This window comes from Scyliorhinus canicula, chromosome 7 (assembly GCF_902713615.1).
Source record: "Scyliorhinus canicula chromosome 7, sScyCan1.1, whole genome shotgun sequence".
Lineage (NCBI taxonomy): Eukaryota > Metazoa > Chordata > Chondrichthyes > Carcharhiniformes > Scyliorhinidae > Scyliorhinus > Scyliorhinus canicula.
In genome coordinates this window covers 60976411-60996780 of record NC_052152.1, presented here as the reverse complement: position 1 = coordinate 60996780, position 20370 = coordinate 60976411, and the positions used below count along the sequence as shown (strand labels likewise).

General features: G+C 47.7%; 1 protein-coding gene across 1 annotated transcript in view; it reads left to right on the top strand.

Moving 5' to 3' along the window:
* Positions 1–20370, top strand: part of si:dkey-100n23.5 (cyclic AMP receptor-like protein A) — a 334022-nt gene that overhangs the window by 185866 nt on the left and 127786 nt on the right. The window contains exon 7 of the mRNA XM_038802132.1: positions 6195–6284. Coding sequence (XP_038658060.1) covers positions 6195–6284 — 90 coding nt within the window. The remainder of the gene's footprint in view (positions 1–6194; positions 6285–20370) is intronic.

Genomic DNA, 20370 nt, shown 5'->3' with positions numbered 1-20370 from the left:
TACTGTAACTATTTTATTTGGGTATTACAATTTTCAACATCACCCATACAGAGTATGACACAAACTCGCAGCTGAGCTCTAGGTATTACCTGCATTTAGTGGGGGAGGCTGGACAGGCTTTGGTCATTCAATGTGGATACCTTCTCTGAGCCGAGGATCCCTTCTTCTTGCGATGGTTGTGCCTGGGGCCCCCCCAGGTTGTCACTAACGATGTGTTCCGATATTCCTTCTTTTATACTGGTTCTGCTATCACTGAGTCAAAGGTACGTGCGGGTAACTATGAGTCCGTGATAGCAGAACCAGTAAAAAAAGACACCCTGGCCTGAGTTCTATTGTCCCATTCAGACTTAAACTCATTAATAGGATTAAACAGGATACTCCTGTTCAGCCAGGGTGATTCAATCAAGATCCCTTGTCCTCTGGAACATTCTTGCCTGACCAGTTCATCATTTTTCCTGCTGCAAAGTTGATCATCTCTGTCTGTAAGTTAGTTACATATTCACAGTACAGGCTTGTTTTTTTGGTATAAATATGATATCTACTGTAAGTGGGTAATCACGAAGTTCCATATAGCGATAATGTGTTTCTGCATTGACTTGAGTGCTCAGGCAGACGGCCAGTGTCAATTTCAACCACGGCCTTATTTGGCAGTTTCTGTTTTTTGGTCTGTGTGTTTTTTTTCCCATTGTCGGCCTACTTCCCAGTACCACAGTCCTTTGCCTATCATTGTTCTTTCTTAGAATTTTCAAAACACAATTGATAAAATGTTAGCAATCACATGAGTTCCTTCCCCATGCCACCCCCCTCCAAAGCTAAGCAACACAGTGTTTCCAAATTCCACTCAACACAAAGACATGCTTTCAACTAATGCTTTCCATCAGCTGTTTTCATCAAGGATCCATATCCAGGTTTTCCATCTCTCCTTTGAATATTCCTTTGTCTTGAATTGCAACATGCATCCAAGCCTCTAGACATAAATTCAAATCCTCAGTCCCCAACAGAATGCACATGTTCTAAAGACTGGAAATAAGAACACCAAACATATGATGACTCAGCTACATGGCTTGTCTATAGCCAAACTCACTCTCCTCTCTTCCTCGGTCTGATTTTAACTTCAATGAACATCACCCTGTTCCAGCGGCAGTACTCCTTTATTCCTTCTGTATTTCTGGAGCTTTTTCATTCCCTGGTTTCTCAAAATAACTGTCCTTCAACTTCTCTGGAGCTTGCTTTCGTACCCATTACTCCATTGTATAGCTTTCCTGCTTTTCGCAGAGCTGAAAGCAAGGCCTCTCTCGCTTCTTATCTCCAACTAGCTCGATCCAGTTAAACACTAAATTTCAAAAGGTATTTTCTCTAAATGTGGCCCCTGGTTGCTAAGCAACATCTCATTCTTTTGTCAAGTTCATGTTTACGTTTCCCATCGCAAACTCTTTCTCAGCACAATAGAAACACAGTTTAAACTGAAACCAAAGCCCTCCATACATGCAAACACCTTTGCTGAACATGAATCTAACGAGAATTTTACCTTTTCCCCACACAAAAACACTCATTAAACTCACTTAAATCTGTACCTTACTTCTTTTTTCTATATAAATTTAGAGTATCAATTCACTTTTTTCCAATTAAGGGGCAATTTAGGGTGGCCAATCCACCTACTCTGCACTTCTTTGGATTGTGGGGGTGAGACCCACACTAACACGGGGAGAATGTGTAAGCTCCACACAGACAGTGACCCAGAGCCGGGTTCGAACCTGGGACCTCAGCGCCGTGAGGCAGCAGTGCTAACTACTGCACCACCATGCTGCCCCTGTACCTTATTTCTAATATTTAACAATACAAATAAAGAGCACGTAAATCTACCTCTGTTTTATTGGCAGGCCTTCCGCAACCTGTGGCCTCTGCAAGGGCGGGTGTACATCACCACCCCAGTAATGATATTTTAATTTGTTAGATTAAGTTTCCTTTGACGTTTTGTTTTTGTTACAGTGCCTCAGCAGGTCTGTTTATTTTACCGTTCATTTGTTCAATTTAAAAGAGAATGAAGAGAGACATCCACCATTCTCTGGTATTGGCTGGTCACATTGTCACCCCCCCCCCAAACTTTGTCAGGTTATATACAGAAGAATCTCTAACTTCTGATACAAAAGCACGCAATGGGTCGCTGCTATGGTCCTGTATCTCCCGCTTAGGGAAAAATATCAGTCGCTGCTGGACCTTCACATCCAAGTGGTGACTTTCCGTCTCTGGACCCTGCAAAGGTACCTTTGCGTTGAGCCCCCTCCCTCATGGTGTATGCTGACAACGTATTTCTTCCACCTGACGCACTGGTGACCTGCAGCCTCTGTTTATAGGCCTGGAGGTCTCCATGCCTGCTTGCAGGAGTCGCCTCTGTTTTATAGGAAACTGTGATGTGGAGATGCCGGTGTTGGACTGGGATGAGGACAGTAAGAAGTCTTACAACACCAGGTTAAAGTCCAACATGTTTGTTTCAAACACTAGCTTTCGGAGCACTGCTCCTTCCTCAGGTGAATTATAGGGAACTGATTAATGTCTGGAACATGACTGCTCATGGCAGAATTCCCTTCTGTCCGTAGTAGTGGCTGTTGTCGGGATAGCCGCTGTTCAGGAATCGTCACCTTCCACACGGATTCATTTTGCTGGCGGAAGAGAGGGCTTGGGCCATTGGGTTGACCAGAACAGTGGATGTGCTGGATGGCAGAGGAGCAGCCTGGATGATGCCCCAAGAACTTATCGGGCATGTATTTGTTAGCGTCTAGTTTGCGTCCCAATTTAATCCACAGCCTGAAAATGGTGGTGCTCTGTACCAACAGCAGTCGCGGCATCAAGGCCACGCAAGCGTGTGTTGGACTCCCATCTGAAATGGCCCTCACCCGGACTGGTCCCGAGTCTTGATACCTTCCTGGGGAGCAGCAACCCCACAATTTGAGCCATCTCCCGGAAATTCCCTGTGTGCCATTCAATTCAATGCAGAAGCTTTCCTGTTGCACTCCCTCCACTTCCTTGATTTTCACACCATCAGGTAACAACTTGCCGTTCGGTCCTATCATCTGGCGGTGGGGGAGGTCTCCAGTGGAGGAATGTCTATGTGGGAGTCCTCCCTTTTCCACCAGGAACATGGCATGGAGGGTGTTGCATGCAGCAGTGCCTCGTAGGTTAGGGTGGTTCATGGCCCCATGGTCACATATGTTTTCTTGGGCCAATGGGAGTCCGTGGTCCTTGTATACATAGATTGCTTGCGTTTGCAGCCCCTTTTTAGTTATTTGAAGGGGCTATTCTTCAGTTTTAGGTCAGCGCCACGCTTTGCTTATCTGGTGTGAGGTGTGCGGACAGGGAAGAAGACCCCCTCATTAGTCTTCTTCTGGGCCTGGCCAAGGTGGCTATCGACCCTGCGTTTCACTTCAGCTCCGCCCTCAACCTTCCCCCTCCCCCGAACCCACCTCCAGCCCTCAGCCGTTCCTCCTGATATGTTGCATTCCATGCTATACCCACTGTCCTCAACAGTGAGCAGCATCTGGGAGTCTCTATCCCCACCACCCAACCCTGTTATCAGGGGTACCAGTGGCTACTTCCACCAATGGCACTGATGACCTCTGCGATCCTGTCCTGTCTCCCCAGTGGGATCTACTGTGGATGTCCTCATTGGATGGGACATGTGTTTTCCCGACAACAGGGTGGCATCTGGTTGTACAGTGGAGCGGTTCACAGTGTGCCCCCATGCTTAGAGGCTTTTATGTGGACAGGTCCTACAGATGGGGGTGAGCGAGGGAAGTGTGCGTTTACTGGGAGCATAGCTGCAGTGTGATGTGGATGTGACATACAGGTTGTGCCCACCTGACTGGGGGGCAGGACGGATGGGAGAAGGAGTGCAGTGGGCAGCCAGGGCTTGGAGTCAGGTGCGGAGTGAGCTAGCTGATAGTGTGACTGGTGAGGTCTCTGTCCTGAGAGAGACAGTGTTCCAGGGAGTGTGCCATAGGCCACGGTGCATGTGTCCTTTGTTTGGGCTGAGCTCTGCTTCCCCTGCATTGGGGCTGTGCATCATATGAGTGCACTGAGGAGTGGCAGCTCCTGGCATGCCACTGATTGAGGTTGCCGTGCCCATCCCGTTGAAGGGTCACCTGGGGTCTGAGGGTTTCCAGAGGGGTGGTCTGGCTGGGCTCCCAAATGACCAGAGGCTCTGTGGCCATTTACAGGACAGCAAGAGCAGTCAGCAGAGAGAGCAGCCAGAGGCCTGTAACTTGTACCAAATGGGTGCATTTAAAACAAATACTGTAACAATGGTGGCCGAGGGCAGCACGGTGGTACAGTGGTAGCACTACTGCCTCACGGCGCCGAGGTCCCAGGTTCGATCCTGGCTTTGGGTCACTGTCCGTGTGGAGTTTGCACATTCTCCGCGCGTTTGCGTGGGTTTCGCCCCCACAACCCAAAGATGTGCAAGGTAGGTGGATTGAACACGCTAAATTGCCCCTTAATTGGAAAAATGAATTGGGCACTCTAAAGTTATTTTAAAAAACAACAATCCCCCCCCCCCCCCCCCCCCCCCCCCCAGCAAGCACCCTCAGCAGCCATGGCGCCCAAACCCCGCTAATAAATACCTGTTCTCAACTGCGCCCATGTGACTCCTGCCTGAGTGGGGCGGAGAATTGCAGAGGCCCGGAGCACACCGGGTCCAACCCGCTAATGACATGTAAAAGAATGTAAATGCCGGTTTTGCATGCTGCAGCCGGCACGGGGTGTGAACCTCGTCATCGTCACCAGCGAGGGACCAGAGAATGGAGTTCGATTCGATGCTGGGAGCAAACCTCGATTTTGGATGGCCACCCGAGTCTCCGACCGATTGCAATTAACGCTTCCAAAGTTGAGCCCTGACTCTTTTCTGAAGTGTACACCTTATGTCTTTGGTAAATCATTATACAGGCTGCTTTCTACCAACCCTGAAAGAAGGGGGTGGAATATTCTGATTGTGAAAAGCACCCATCAAATGTTTAGCGCATATTGTGCACACTACAAGGTTCTACTCATTTTGTGAAGACCGAATAATGTGATTTATCTTTCAATAGAGTGGAATATCCTGATAATTAATGTCCCGTCTTTTAACGATTACCATCGATAAAGCATTCAACTTATCATGTGTAAACATCCTATGGTTTATATAAAATACAACATTTTTGTTGACCTTTTGTGTATTTTTCATCCAAGTTCAGCTTAAAAAAAAAAGTTGAGGCAGCACGGTGGCTCAGTGGTTAGCACTGCTACCTCAAGGCGCCAAGGTCCCAGGTTCAATCCTTGCCCTGGGTCACTGTCTGTGTGGAGTTTGCACATTCTACCCGTGTTTGCGTGAGGTTCACCCCCACAACCCAATGATGTGCAGAGTAGGTGGATTGTCCAGGCTAAATTGCCCCTTAATTGGAAAAAATGAATTGGGTACTCTAAATTTATATATTTTAAAAAAATTATTAATGTTTTCCCACTACATTGGTAAAAACGGAATGGAATGGTGAATACCGGAAAAAGCTTGCATTTCTGAACTGTGGTCACAATTTCTATTTCCTGTGAAATTTCAAACTAGAACCTTATTGTAATGTACAGTGCTGCATCTGTTTCCCACAGGCTGATTGAACTGGTGTTCTTGCAGTAAAAATGAACCTTCATTCCTCTGTATTCTTCCCCAGGAAAATACCTACAGTTATTGGCCTTTGTCATTAAGGGGAATATTACTGATTTAATAATTTACCGTTGACTTTCTGTTTAATATTTCTGACCAAAAATACTCTCATTGTGAAAACAAATAAGAATTTAATTTATCCTAAGTAAAGTAATTTTGGAAAGACTAATTATATAAATTTGTATCATTAAAGACTATTTTAAAATTATTTAACAGAATTTTGTTTCTGCTTTCACAATTTATCCGCAGATTAGAACTTTAATAATGTATCAGTTACCGTAGTTTAAAAAATGAGAGACTCTGCACGTGGGCTGTAATTTGGGAACACTCTTAATTAAGTGCAATGATGTTTGTGTCTTAACACGCCACGAAGCAAGATTGTGCACCAGAATCGAGTCTCACCATTTTGGAGCTTAAGTATTTCCAATTTGAAGTGTATAACAGTTTGTTTTATCTTTTATTCTTTGTCAGGATTAAGTTTTTTTTCCCCTTGCGTTATCTCTTGCAGTGCGTATTATGTTGCTGCCTGGGGTGTGCCTTTCATCCTGTCCTGTCTTCCACTGTTTGGAGATTATTACGGCCCGGCGGGGGCATGGTGGTAAGGACATGGCTGTGCCAATAGATAATGTAAATGCTGTGTACAGGAGGTCAACCAGTTTTTGTCATTTGTTGCAGAAGGAAAATGCATTCGTTCAACAAAATAGGTTCAGGGATTGAACTATAATTTGAATTGAAAATGCAGATCTGCTCATTATTTGCGAGAGGAAATGTACGAGTTAGAGAATTTGTATCTAAAAATAACTCTGTTACAAAAATAAATGAGAAAGGAGATCTTTTGTCAGTTCAGAGGAGACAGATAGTTGTAAAATAACTCTTTGTGGGTGGGGTGCTTTTCCTGTTACTGTTTACATTGGTATTCAGTCACGCATACCTGCAAAGTTCCATGTGCTGAGCAGGTTAAATTAGTTTGAGTGTGACAACAAAAGTATGGCCACAGTCAGGTATTTACAGGATAGAGTGTAGAATAATCGAGGGTTTCCGGAGTTGGGAGTTCATGTATACTGTATGAAGCAGATTTTGACGTGGGAGACAACACAAGATGAAACATGCCCCTTGCCTTTAAAAACGAGGGGCAGGAGTTTTCGGATGGCAGGTTGCTGGAAGTTCGACCTGGGGAGCCGTCGGCCAGTCTGATTGCTGAGCAAGCAGCAACAGTAGCCAGCACTGGGACTACATGCACTCCCGAGATTCTAATTCCCAGAGTCAGGACGAGGTTAGTGTGTGATTGTCACAGCCGGGAGGGGAGGTGAGGCCCGAGGTGGGGTGGGGAGAGGAGGATGGGTCTTGATGGAGAAGCCACGGGGAAGGGAGCACCCATGGGAAAGACCTGGGGGGGGGGGGGGGGGGGGGGTGCCCAATGCGGGAGGAGAACGTTGAGGGAGGTGTCTGTTCTTCCCATGCGAGGCCTCACCAGGATGACTTGTCAGACTTCCCCTCTGCCCCATCCCCCTGTCAGTGGCTGGGCAGGAACTGGCCTTTAAGTGCCCATACTTGGCCACTTAAAGGCTTGAATTAGGATGAGGGCAGTGAGAAGGCTTCACAAGAGAATTTTATAGGCACGCCAAACTGACAGCGGAGAACTGGAAATTCTGCCCAAAGAATCAGCTGGATAAAACACAACCTCCATCATAGCATTGAACATCTTACCCTGATGGGGTAAACCTGCTTATTTATCGGCTACAAGGAGCAATGTGGCACAGTGGAAAGCACAGTTGTTAGCACTGTTGTCTCATGGTGGCAGGGACCTTTGGTTTGATTCTGGTCTTGGGTGACTGTCTGTGTGGAGTTTGCACCTTCTCCCTGATCTGTGTGGGTTTCCTCCAACAATCCAAAGCTGTGCAGGTTTCGTGGATTGGCCATGATTAAGGTGTAGGGTTGTGGGGATGTGGCAGGGATGTGGGCCTAGGTGGAGTGCTCTTTCAGAGGGTCAGTACAGACTCAATGGGCCGAATGACCTCCTTCTGCACTCTAGGGATTCTATGGATGGACTGTATTTATGAAGTTTCTGGTCTCAGTGCACCTGTGTTTTCACTGGAGGATGGCCATGAACAGCAAACTTAACCCACTCTCCCATGACAAACCTTGGCAGCAGGGCTTCCAATTTTTCTCTGCAATGCCATTGTGAACAGTTCGTCCTCTTTTCTGTCACTACCACAACATCTTGTTATTCAAATTAGAGGCTGGTACACCCATCACAAAGTCCAGTACAGCTCACACTCTCAGGGTAGGTACGCCCACGTTAATCCTTTCCAGGATCTCAATATTGGGGTGAAGGCACCAATTCTGATGAATTTAGGACTACCGTCAGGAGGAAAACATTTCACACATAGAATTATCATCACTTGTCCCAGGCTTCTGGGCAAGGAAGGGGGCAAAAATGTTAATCATTCTCAAACCAGCCAGACGCTGCTAAAAGAGATCTGTAGATTTTTTATTTTTAAATGGATGAACTAAACTAAACTCAACTTCCTCCCTGGGTATATCTTGAGATTATGAGTGGAGCTGTGGAACACCTAACGTCGTTGCTATATAGTAACTGTTTCAGCTATTGCATCAAAATCAATGAGACATTTAGAATAAGGTGTTCCTTCCAAATATTTTCCATCTGGCTCCATGAGGCAGGTGTTGAGCAGTCAAGTGAAGAGATGAGTGTGCCTCAAGCAAATCACGCATTATCACCGTTTCTCCAGAATGCTGTATTAGAATGTTGACCAATTCACCTAACAAACATGTCTTTTGGGATTTGTGGGGGGGAAACCGGAGCACCCGGTGGCTGCCCACGCAGACACAGGGAGAACGTGCAGACTCCGCACCGACAGTGACCCAAGCCAGGAATCGAACCTGGGACCCTGGCGCTGTGAAACAACAATGCTAACCACTGTGCTACCGTGCCGCCCAATTACGACTCTTCTCAGATTTGGCTGACTTAACTTGGACTCTGGGCAAATTCAAATGGGACATCCTGGACAAGACCCCATTTTCTGATACGGACAGGAGGAATTTTAATTTAAGCAACCCTGATTTCTTCTCTCACCGCCCATCCGTAAACAGAAAGGTGTTTTGATTTATATTTCTCTCTTTACAAGTGTGCCGTATTTCGCAACCCCTCAGTTTTGGTGTGATCCAATTTCTATTAACCCCTCACCAAACTCAAGATGAAATTAAATGAAATGAAAATCGCTTATTGTCACGAGTAGGCTTCAATGAAGTTACTGTGAAAAGCCCCAAGTCGCCACATTCCGGTGCCTGTTTGGGGAGGCTGGTACGGGAATTTAACCGTGCTGTTGGCCTGCCTTGGTCTGCTTTAAAAGCCAGCGATTTAGCCCTGTGTAGCTTTGAAGATTAGCTTATTTGTACACACACAAACGCAGGAGAGGGTGAGAGGGTGTTGCTATGTAGCTCCCTGCACATTCATACAATCAACACCACAGAGCAAAGACTTATTGGGCGTGGTCTATTGGCATTGCGCCCAAACGACGGCAGGGCTGGTAGATGCCGGACGATCCCTCTTCTAACACGACCTAACAAGATGTCGCATTCTGATTCCCGCCCATTGTGGGCGCGATCACTATCTGGCAAATCTGCATTTTATATTAGAGTTCCGGCGAGCGATAGCCACGAATAATCAGCATTGTAATCTAATAACATAGGTTGGATCCTTACCTCTCAAACTGGCTCGTTTAAAATGGATGAAATTGAAGTTGGCAGGGCCAGGCTTTTTGTAAACTTTGCTGATTTACCAACTTGTGCACCATTTCTGTTTTTCTCAGCAGCATTTAATGTCACGACATCCTGATTAAATGAGACAGCTGAGAAATCTAGTCTGATCTATTACATGTAGCAGGCAACAACATGAAGGGTGGAATTTCTGATAAAAATGGCAAAGTGCCAGGTTCTGATTGAAAAGCGCCATGTTCCTCTCCAGAAACACAGCTACGTTTTTAGACCAGATATTCTGACACTCTGTCAGGAGAAAATCGGTGTTAAGGTTTTTTTTTTATAAAGTGGTTTTGGATTTTGTTCCAAACATATATAAAAAGATACAACACATCAACATGTACACAATTCCCTTTTTCAAAACATTAGACAAACTAATCATGGCGTTTGTATGGGGGGGGAGGGTGGGGGGGGGAGAATGCTAGGATCCCAAAGAGGGTTTTACAAAACACAAAATGAAGGGGAGGGCTAGCCCTCCCAAACCTACAAACCTACCACTGGGCGGCGACGGCCGAGTGAATAAGAGGATGGATTAAGGAGCCAGAAGCCGAGTGGGTGCGTGCGGAGGAGGCCTCCTGCGTGGGGACCTCCCTCCGGGCACTCGCCACGGCGGCACTCCCATCCCCACCCAAAAAAATTCCAGCAGCCGATTGGTGATAGGCACCCTCCAGTCCTGTAACCAACTACGGCAGCAATTTGGCCTGACCAAAATGTTGAACAAAGCTCCCATCTGTAACAACCATAGGTTCACACCAGCACTGACTGATGCCACCTTCTGTCGAAGTCCATCGCTTCCTCGGGCGACTCAAAGTAGAAATGTTGCTCCTCATAAGTGACCCAAAGGTGGGCTGGATACAACAGTCTAAACTTCACCTTCATCGTGAAAAGGGTCGACTTTACTTGGTTGAACCCAGCTCTTCTCCTGGCCACGTCCGCGCTCAGGTCTTGGTAAATACGCAGGATGCTGTTCTCCCACTTACAGCTCCGTGTCTGCCTGGCCCACCGTAAAATACACTCCTTGTCCAGGTACCTGTGGAATCTCATAACTATCGCCCTCGGAGTGTCACCTACATGTGGCTTCTTCGCTAGTGCTCTGTGAGCCCTGTCCACCTCCAAGGGACGAGTGAATGCCCCATCCCCCATTAGCTTCTTGAATATGCCCGCTACATATGCCCCTGCATCCGCTCCTTCGGACCCGTCCGGGAGACCAATGATCCTCAAGTTCTGCCGGTGGGACCTATTCTCTAGATCCACCACCTTCTCCTGGAGCCCTTTCTGCTGGTATCTCAGCATCCCCTCCATTGCTGTTTGGTGTTCCTCATGATCGGTCAGTGTCTTCTCCACTTTCTGGATCGCCTGATCTTGAGCATCCAGTCTATGTTCCAGCCGAGCAATCGATTCCCTACTCGGGTCCAAGCATTCCTGTTTCTGCTTGGCGAAGCCCTCTTGTATGAACTGCATTAACTGTTCCATCGACCACTGGGTCATCGAGCCAGATCTCCGGTCATCTACCATGCTTTCTCCCGCTGCAGCCTCAACCCAAGCCTTCTTTGTTCGCCTGTTTCTTCCTTTGCGAGCACTCCTGGTCCGCCTCTCCATGCACTGGTGTGGGATTCCTCCTCACAGTTACGTCCACCATCAATTTTCCAAGTAAAATCCGAGAAAAAATCGGGGAAAAGGTCCAAAGGTCCAACCCAAGCAGGAGCCACCAAAGGTGCAACCTACTCCTTCGTGGCCGCCACAGGAAGTTAGCCACAACTCCTCAAACATGGTCACGAACATCTCCCACCTTGTCTCGAAACCCTCCGCTGAACTCGTATTTGATCTTTTCCAGCCCAAGAAAATCATATAAGTCACCCAGCCAGGCTGCTACCTCAGGTAGCCTTGCTGACCGCCACTTCAATAAAATCTGTTGCCGGGCAATCAGAAAGAACCCACTCATTCTTGCCTGTGTCGTATGTAACCTGGGCACCACCTTGAATTGTATCATCCTTGCGCATGAGGAGGTTGCATTTACCCTTCGTAGCGCCTCACTCCATACTCCCCAGTTTATGTCCCCTCCCAGCTCCCCTTCTCACTTCTTCTTAATCTTCCCCACCCACTCACCTCCCTGTTCTCTAGGCCGCCGGTATATGTCTCCGATCCTGCCCTCGGCTTCTACAGCCGGAAACACCAATCGCTCCAACAGGATGTACCTCGGCAACCTGGGGAATTCTTTTCAAACCTTCCGCGCAAAGTCCCTTATCTGCAGGTGCCTAAACTCACTTCCTCTACCTTCTCCGGTACCACAGTGGTTAGCACAGTTGCTTTACAGCTCCAGGGTCCCAGGTTCGATTCCCGGCATTGGCCACTGTCTGTGCAGAGTCTGCATGTTCTCTCTGTGTCTGCTTGGTTTCTTTCCGGGTGCTCCGGTTCCCTCCCACAGTCTAAAGATGTGTAGATTAGGTGGACTGGCCATGTTAAATTGTCCCTTAGTGTCCAAAAACGTTTGGTGGGGTTACTGGTTTATGGGGACAGCGCGGAGATGTGGGCTTAATAAGGGTGCCATTTCCAAGGGCCAGTGCAGACTCGATGGGCCGAATGGCTTCCTTCATCACTGTAAATTCTATGATTATAAATGAATCTATACGAGCAAACCCTTCTTCCAGATACAAATCCCTCACCTTAACCAGCCCCACTTCTCTCCATTTCCGATACATGCCATCCATCCCCCCGGCTCAAAACCATGGTTTTCACACAACGGCGTCAATACTAACTGTGGTGATATGCATCACTGTAAATACACATGGGGTTAATGTAAATACACGTAGACTAGCTAGACACTAGAGGGAGCACCAGAGACATGACACACAGACATTCAACCAATAGGCCAGTAAGATAGGACACGACCAATGGGCATTCACGACATACACAGAGGTGACACGACCACAGGGGGGCATTACACCAACCCATATAAAAGGACACAGTACACATAATCTTCCACTTTCCAGTGAAGACACTTAGTGAGTACACAGGGTTGATTGAAACACATCAAACCCACCACGTGGACTGTAGCAGACTGGTTTGTCAGTTTGAGTAGCTTTAGCAGGATTAACAGGAGAGTCAAATCCAAGTAGGAGAATTGTTAACAGTTTAATAAATGTGTTAAAGCTATCTCCAAGTCTGAGCCTTCCTTTGTCAGAGTGCACATCAAGGAAGCAGCTTATGCTACGCTAAGAGCATAACAAAACATGGTACCAGTGAGTGAACTGTTTAAATCCATATAGTTACAACTCAGCTGACAGTGACTACCAGCAACGGCACCCAGGCAGGATGACTTTCGAAATTCCGGTTCCACAGCAGTTCGGGTACCACGGCAATCTCAGTGAAAACTGGCGTGCATTCAGGCAGAGATTCGAGATCTACCTGGTAGCGTCCGACCTAGATGGCATGGGGATGCAGAGAAAATAAAGCTTCTAATTACCATCGTGGGTCCAACAGCAGCTGAAATCTTCCAGACCTTCAAATACTCAAAGGGGCAAAACAAGAGCGACTTCCAGGCAGTCCTGGACAAATTCCAAGAATTCTGCGAGAAACATACAAGAAAAAACGGTAAAAGAGGCGCCAAAACTCACCACGAGGTAGGCTTGCAGCAACAAACGGCAGTTTTGATTTGCAGCCATCTTGAAAAAGGAGCTGCACAGGCGCAGTTGCATGAAGAGCACACAGAACGGGAAGGTCCGTTTGCGCATGCGCAAGAAGCCGCGCATGCGCCATTGTGAAAATGACCCCAAGTAAAGGAACAATGATCTGCGCATGCGCAATCGCTTCCTACGACCTACGTCACACGCTTCATGACGTCAGACGCCCTGGACCACGCCCACCTAAAGGGGAAATGTCCCAAAACACGAACAAAATTTTAAAGCTGTAAAACCCGATTCTTTCACCTGGAACGACAGCACAATGACTGAAATCCGACCAGTAGCTGAAAGTAACCCCCGCAGAACCCTGCCACACGCAGTAAGCACCGCCCTAGAACATGGTATGGTCTTGGGAGACAACGACTCAGACGAAGATTTCATCTTGGGAGGTGGCTACCCCAGTACCCATCCGAACCAGAACTAGAGGTGTTGTACATTGAAGACCCCGAAGACGAGTTCTTCGGATTGGGGAATCTTCAGCCCAGCATATACGACATCCCGACTCGAGAGTGCAGGATTATACTGCGGCCTGACACCAAGGCACAGAGAGCGGTACAAGCCCACAGAGAGCGGCCTGCTGCCACATAGAGAGTGGTCCACGCACCACGAAGGGTCCCAGCCTCCACACAGAAAGTGATGACAATCTCCACAGTGAGACCAATGCACGATTCCACACAGAGCACGCTGCAAGACTCCACAGAAGGAGTGACACAAGCCTCCACAGCGAGCTTGTGGACAGACTCCATGATGAAAGGAACACAAGACTCCAGAGCGCAGTCCTTGCATGAACAAGACCATGAGGGTCCAGCAACCTCCTCTGAGCAACCAGCAGCAGACGATGCAGGACTGCCACGCTCAAGTGAACAACAGAAAGACTGTGACAGTCTGCCACGCTCAAGTGCACAGCAAGAAGACTATGACAGTCTAGCAAGCTCCAGTGAACAACAAAGCGAATATGACAGTCCACCCAGATTGTTTGAGCCACAAGAAGAAGACTCTGACAGTCTACCCAGCTCAAATGAACGACAAGAAGACACTGAGGCTCTGCCCACTGTATGTGAGACAAGTGACAACGGCATCCCACTTCCCATACAAGATGTACAATGTGACAGGCCTCAGCTAGTGTGTACAGAGGCACTCGACAATCACAGTGAGACTACTGGTGACTACGGTGACACCATGTTACTTCAAACCTCATTCGCTCGAGCCTCTCCACAAGCAAATGCATTCCTGAATGTTTTGACTCCGGACGTGGAGCATCAAGAAACCTCAGAAGCTTCAAGTGAACCTGAAATGACTCCAGATGGGGAGCATTGACAAGCCAAAATGGACTCAGGTGAAACAGACCAGGCTCCAGACGGGGAGCATTGACAAGCCAAAACTGATTCAAGTAAGCCGGACATGACTCAGCAAACACGACAACAAAACCAACCAACACAACAACAACATCAAAGACAACAACGAGAAGCGTACCAGAGGCAACAACGTCGACAACAAGCACGACAAAGACAACAACAATGGAACTATGACTGGTACGACATGGTACAAATCTGCAAATGCAGGACACTTACTGCTCAGCTCAGTACAATGACATACCATGGCAGGACGATGCATCTTACCAATTCACGTTTGCTACACTACCAACAGGCAACCTGGCTTTCAGAACAGATGCCATCCAGAATTACCAACATAAGCATGGAAAAAAAAAAGAAACAGACTCCAAATCAGTCAATGAAGTGATTTGAACACTTGAATACCAGGACACTGACGGCGTTCACAAAGGAATAACAACGTCACCATTGACACTTCCATACCAGACCATATAAATTCATGAACTATTGGACTCATAACTTTTATTTTGTATTGTCTTATCCTCAAAGTCATCGCGACTATTATTTTGCTCTTGTCTACTATTGTATAGTCATCATAGTAATCATAACTTGTACATAGCATCACTTATCTACCTGTTTTTGATCAATTTTCTTTAACACTGTACAGAAAATATGTAACATAAAAAAAGGGGGATGTGGTATATGCATCACTGTAAATACACATGGGGTTAATGTAAATACACGTAGACTAGATAGACACTAGAGGGAGGACCAGAGACATGACACACAGGCATTCAACCAATAGGCCAGTAAGATAGGACACGACCAATGGGCATTCATGACACACACACAAGTGACACTACCACAGGGGGGCATTACACCAACCCATATAAAAGGACACAGCACACATGATCTTCCTCTTTCCAGTGGAGACACATAGTGAGTATAGACAGGGTTGATTTGGAACACATCACACCCACCACGTGGATTGTAGCAGACTGTTCGTCAGTCTGAGTAGCTATAGCAGGATTAACAGGAGAGTCGAATCCAAGTAGGAGAATTGTTAACAGTTTAAAGCTATTTCCAAGTCTGAACCTTCCTTTGTCAGAGTGCACATCAAGGAAGTAGCTTATGCTACGTCAAGAGCATAACAAAACACCAACATCCCATCTATCTGAAAGTGCCTTCAAAGTTGGTTCCTGATCTTCACCATGGACTGCACCACAGGGCTCTCCAAGTATTTGCTTGGTGCCATTGGCAACGCCACCATAACTCTTCAGCTGGATCCCCAACAGGATTTCTCCTCCATCCTAACCCATTCTACCCCCTCTCCTTCCCTCCACTGCCTCACCTTCTCCCCGTTCGTTGGCCAATAGTAATGTAGCAGGTTTCCCTCCCTGCTTCCTCTTCCTCCGTAATAGAATCCTCTTAACCCTTAGTACCTTCTCTGCCCAAACAAAGTCTAAAATAATTACGTCTCAGTTTCGAAAGAAGGCCTTTGGCATAAAGATTGGGAGTGTCTGAAATATGAACAGAAACCTCGGCAGAATGTTCATCTTTACCACTTGATCGCTCCCTGCCAAAATCAAGTACAGTGTGTCTCACCTATTCAGATCCTCCCTCGCCTCCTCCACCAGTTTTAAAATTCCATTGTTAAATTCCATTTGTGAAGCCTCACCCATTCCCTCGCAACCTGAATCCCCAGATATCTAAACCTATCTCTGGCACATTAAATGGCATCCCCTCTAAATTGTCTCGCCGACCCAACTTATTCACCGGAACACTTCGCTTTTCCCTGCATTTAACTTATCTCCCGAGAACGCACCAAACTTCCCCAACAGGCCTATGATCCTGTCCAGCGGGTCCAAGACATACAATACGAGTGCGTCCGCATATAGCGACACCCAATCTTCCCTTCGTCCCCTCATAATCCTTTGCCACTCTGCCGGCCCCCTGAGAACCATTGGCTTTATAGCCAGCGTAAACAGCAGCGTGGGCATCCCTGCCTTGTTCCCCTGTGTAGTCCAAAGTTAACATAGAACATAGAACAATACAGCACAGTACTATCAACCTAATCTACAACCCTTCAATTTACTGCTGTCCATGTGCCTGTCTAAGAGTCGCTTAAATGTCCCTAATAACTCTGACTCCACCACCACTGCTGGCAGTGCATTCCACACACCCACCACTCTCTGTGTAAAGAACCTACCTCTGACATCTCCTCACTGTTGTAATGCAGCAAACATCGCAGCTAATATGAGCAACAATAACCTCCAACACATCGTATGTGATAATGTCCAGAAAATTATTCTTTATTGATGTTGGGTGAGGCATTAAACACTCTGTGTCATCCAACAGAGAGAATAGGTGTTTTACATCTCATCCAAAAGGCAAAAGTTGTCCGCATATTGGTTTAGCCTTGTCATGTTGCCTGTTCCTGAGAATTGAGCAAAATTTCTGTGAACCCATGTCATTGATCCGCACACTTGCCCTTGGTGCCACATATACATATAACAGGCGCACCCATGCCACAAACCTTGGTCCAAACCAAAACCTTCCCAAGATCTCAAACAGGTACCGCCACTCCACCTGCTCGAATGCCTTCTCTGCATCCATGGACACCACTACCTCCGGCCCTGAACTCCCGACGGGGTCATAATCACATTTAACAGCCTCCTTATATTACTAGAAAGCTGCCTGTCCTTTATAACGCCTGCTTGGTCCTCCGCAACCACCCCGGGACACAACCTTCCATCCTTCCCACCACCAACTTAGCCAGCACTTTCACGTCTGTATTTCACAACATTATGGGTCTATATGACCCACATTCCAACACGTCCTTCCTCTTTTTTGGTATTAACGTGATTGTTGCATGCATCTCCGGCAGCTCCCCATTCTCCAACGTCTCATTAAACATCCCCAAGAGTTGAGGCGCCAGGATGTTGCGAACTTCTTATAAAATTCCGCCGGGTAGCCATTGGGCCCCATGGTATTCCCTGACTTCATACCACTTATACTGCCCAATATCTTCCTCAAGCCCCAGGTGCTCCTATAGCGCCTGCCTCTTCTCTTCCCCCAACTGTGGAAACTCCAGTTCGTCTAAGAACCGTCCCATGTCCCCCTCTTCACCCCCAGGGTTCATCCGGTAATAATCCTTAAATGCCTCATTTATCTTCCCCAGCTCCGAAACCATATCCCCTGCCCCAGTCCATATCTTCAATATTTCCCTGGATGCGGCCTTTCTCTATAGCTGATGCGCTAACATTCGACTCGCCTTCTCCCCGTATTCATAATGCTCCCCTCTTGCCCTACTGCCATCCCCATTGTCAGCCTCTCAAATTGCCCCTGTAATATTTTCCTCCTCGCCAATCCCTCTGTGGTGGGCACCCTCAAATACTCCCTATCTACCTCCACCATGTCGCTCATTAGTCGTTCATATTCCTCCCTCCTTTCCCTATCCGCATGTGCCTTGAATGAGATAATCTCCCCTCCAACCACCACTTTCCAAAAAGTGGCCGCTGACACCTCCCCGTTTTGGTTCAATTCTACATAATCACAATCTTAATCACAGCCCACACTTTGTCACAAAACCCTCTATCTGCCAGCAACCCCAAATCGAGTCTCCACCCCGCCCTCTGCTCCCGTCGCAATCTAAGCCGAATCTCCAACCAATGGGGCACATGGTCGGAGATTGCTAACCCTGCATACTCTGCCCCCTCCACCTTGATCAAAACCTCCCGGCTCATCTCAAAAAATTCTATTCTGGAATATACCCTGTACACATGTGAAAAAAAGATATGCTCCCTTCCCTCTGGGTTCTCGACGAGCCACAGGTCCACCATACCTATCCTTTCCATAAACCTGCCCATCTCCTTTGCCATTCGTATTCTGCCCATTGACCTGGGGCACGACCTATCCCCGTTTTCTTACTCATCAAAATCGAGAACCCCCGCAACTTTGAAAAGACCCCCCAAGTGGAAAACCTGATCCATCCACCCACTCCTTAGCCTAACCTGGTCCATCATGCAGAGGGGCGTCTCCTGCAGAAAGACCACCTCTGCTTTCAAGGTCCTAAGGTGCGCAAAGTCCCGAGATCTTTTGACCGATCCATTGAGCCATAGCACGTTCCAGTTATCAGCCTTACTGAGGGCTTGCTCCTCCATTCCCCTCTACTGTCTGCCATCCTCACCTTTTGGCTCTACTCCTGTTAAATCCACCCTGTACCTGGCCCATCCAAGATGGCCCCGTTCTCTGCCCCTGTGGGGAGTGTTCCACGGGGCCGGGAACTACAATGTAAAAGCCATTTAATTATATTTAAATAAATGCAAATTCATTGTAATCAGGTTCACACCCTTCCTGGGCATAAACCTGATGTGTCACCGTCGAGGGTCAGGGAAGATCTCAAACCGAGATCTTGTCGACGCAAATCCCGTATGGCCCTCTCGCGATATTTAGCGTCATAACAAGATTTGCACCTATTGACATCTGATGGCAGCCATGGAGTAACATTTGGTGGCTCCCGCTCAAGCTGGTAGTTTTTGGTAGGTCCCCATCTGAAGGGTGGTCTTTGGATGGAAAGAGGTGTAGGACCTGGATAAGGTGTAACTCCTTTTGTGTGGCTGGTGGTATTGCGAAAATGGAGGACCTGGAGGAAGAGTATAGCTGCCCATGGGGAACGGTTTCATGTACCTGCAGATCTGGATTTTGTGAAGAGAGATGTGCCATCTTTTCCTGGGTTACTGCCCTTGAGGTTGCAAGACAAGGTGCTGTCGAAGGAGGAGATAGGGGAGGGGAAGGTGTCTGAGATCTACAAGGAGCTGATGGATTGGGAGGGGGCTCCGGCGGGGGATGTAAAGCGGAAGTGGGAGGAGGAGCTGGGAGGGGAGCTGGAGGCCAGGACGTAGAGTGAAGCCCTACGGAGGGTGAATTCTGCCTCATTGTGTGCAAGACTAAGCCTCATTCAGTTTAAGGTAATTCACAGGGCACATATGAGGCGTCAATGAGTGGATTTTGTGAGGGAGTAGAGGATAGGTGTGGATGCTGCGGGGAAGGCCTGCGAGTCACGTCCACATGTCCTGGCCATTTCCGAAGCTAAAGGGGTTCTGGCAGGTGTTTGCGGATGTAATGTTCAAGGTGGTGGGGGTGAAGGTGGCCCCGGGTCCAGAGATGGCGATATTTTGGGTGTTGGAAGACACAGGAGTCCATGTAGCGAGCGAGGCCAATGTTTTGGCCTTTGCCTCCCTGATAGCCCGGAGATGGATCTAACTTGGATAGAGGGACTCGGAGCTGCCGAAAGTGGAGGTGTGAGTGAGTGACCTGGCAGAATTCCTGAGGCTGGAGAACGTCAAGTTCATCCTGGGGTGGTCAGTTTATGTGTTCGCTCGGAGGTGGAAGCCGTTCATTGACTTCTTCAAGATGGATTGAGGAGTCAGCAAAAGGGTAAGAGTGGGTTAAAATGGGAAAGGCAGGACAGGAGGTGGGGGGCGAGGGTGGGGAGCAGGGGTGGGGGAGTGGGTGTTGGTTATTACAAAGAACAATACAGCACAGGAACAGGCCCTTTGGCCCTTCAAGCCTGTACCGGTCATGATACCAACCTCAGTGCTTCCTTGTGCTGTATCCCTGTAAACCCATCGTATCCATGTGTTTGTCAAGATGCCTTTTGAATGCCATGAATATATCTGCTTCCACAACCTCCCCTGGCAACACGTTCCAGGCATTCACCACCCTCTGTGAAAAAAACCTGCCTCGCACATCTACTCTAAACTTTGCCCCATGGACCTTCAACCTATGCCCCCTGGTGACTGACCCGTCCACCCTGGGAAAGAATGCCAGCCCATCCACTCTATCCATGTCCCACATAATGTTGTAGACCTCTATCAGGTCACCCCTCAACCTC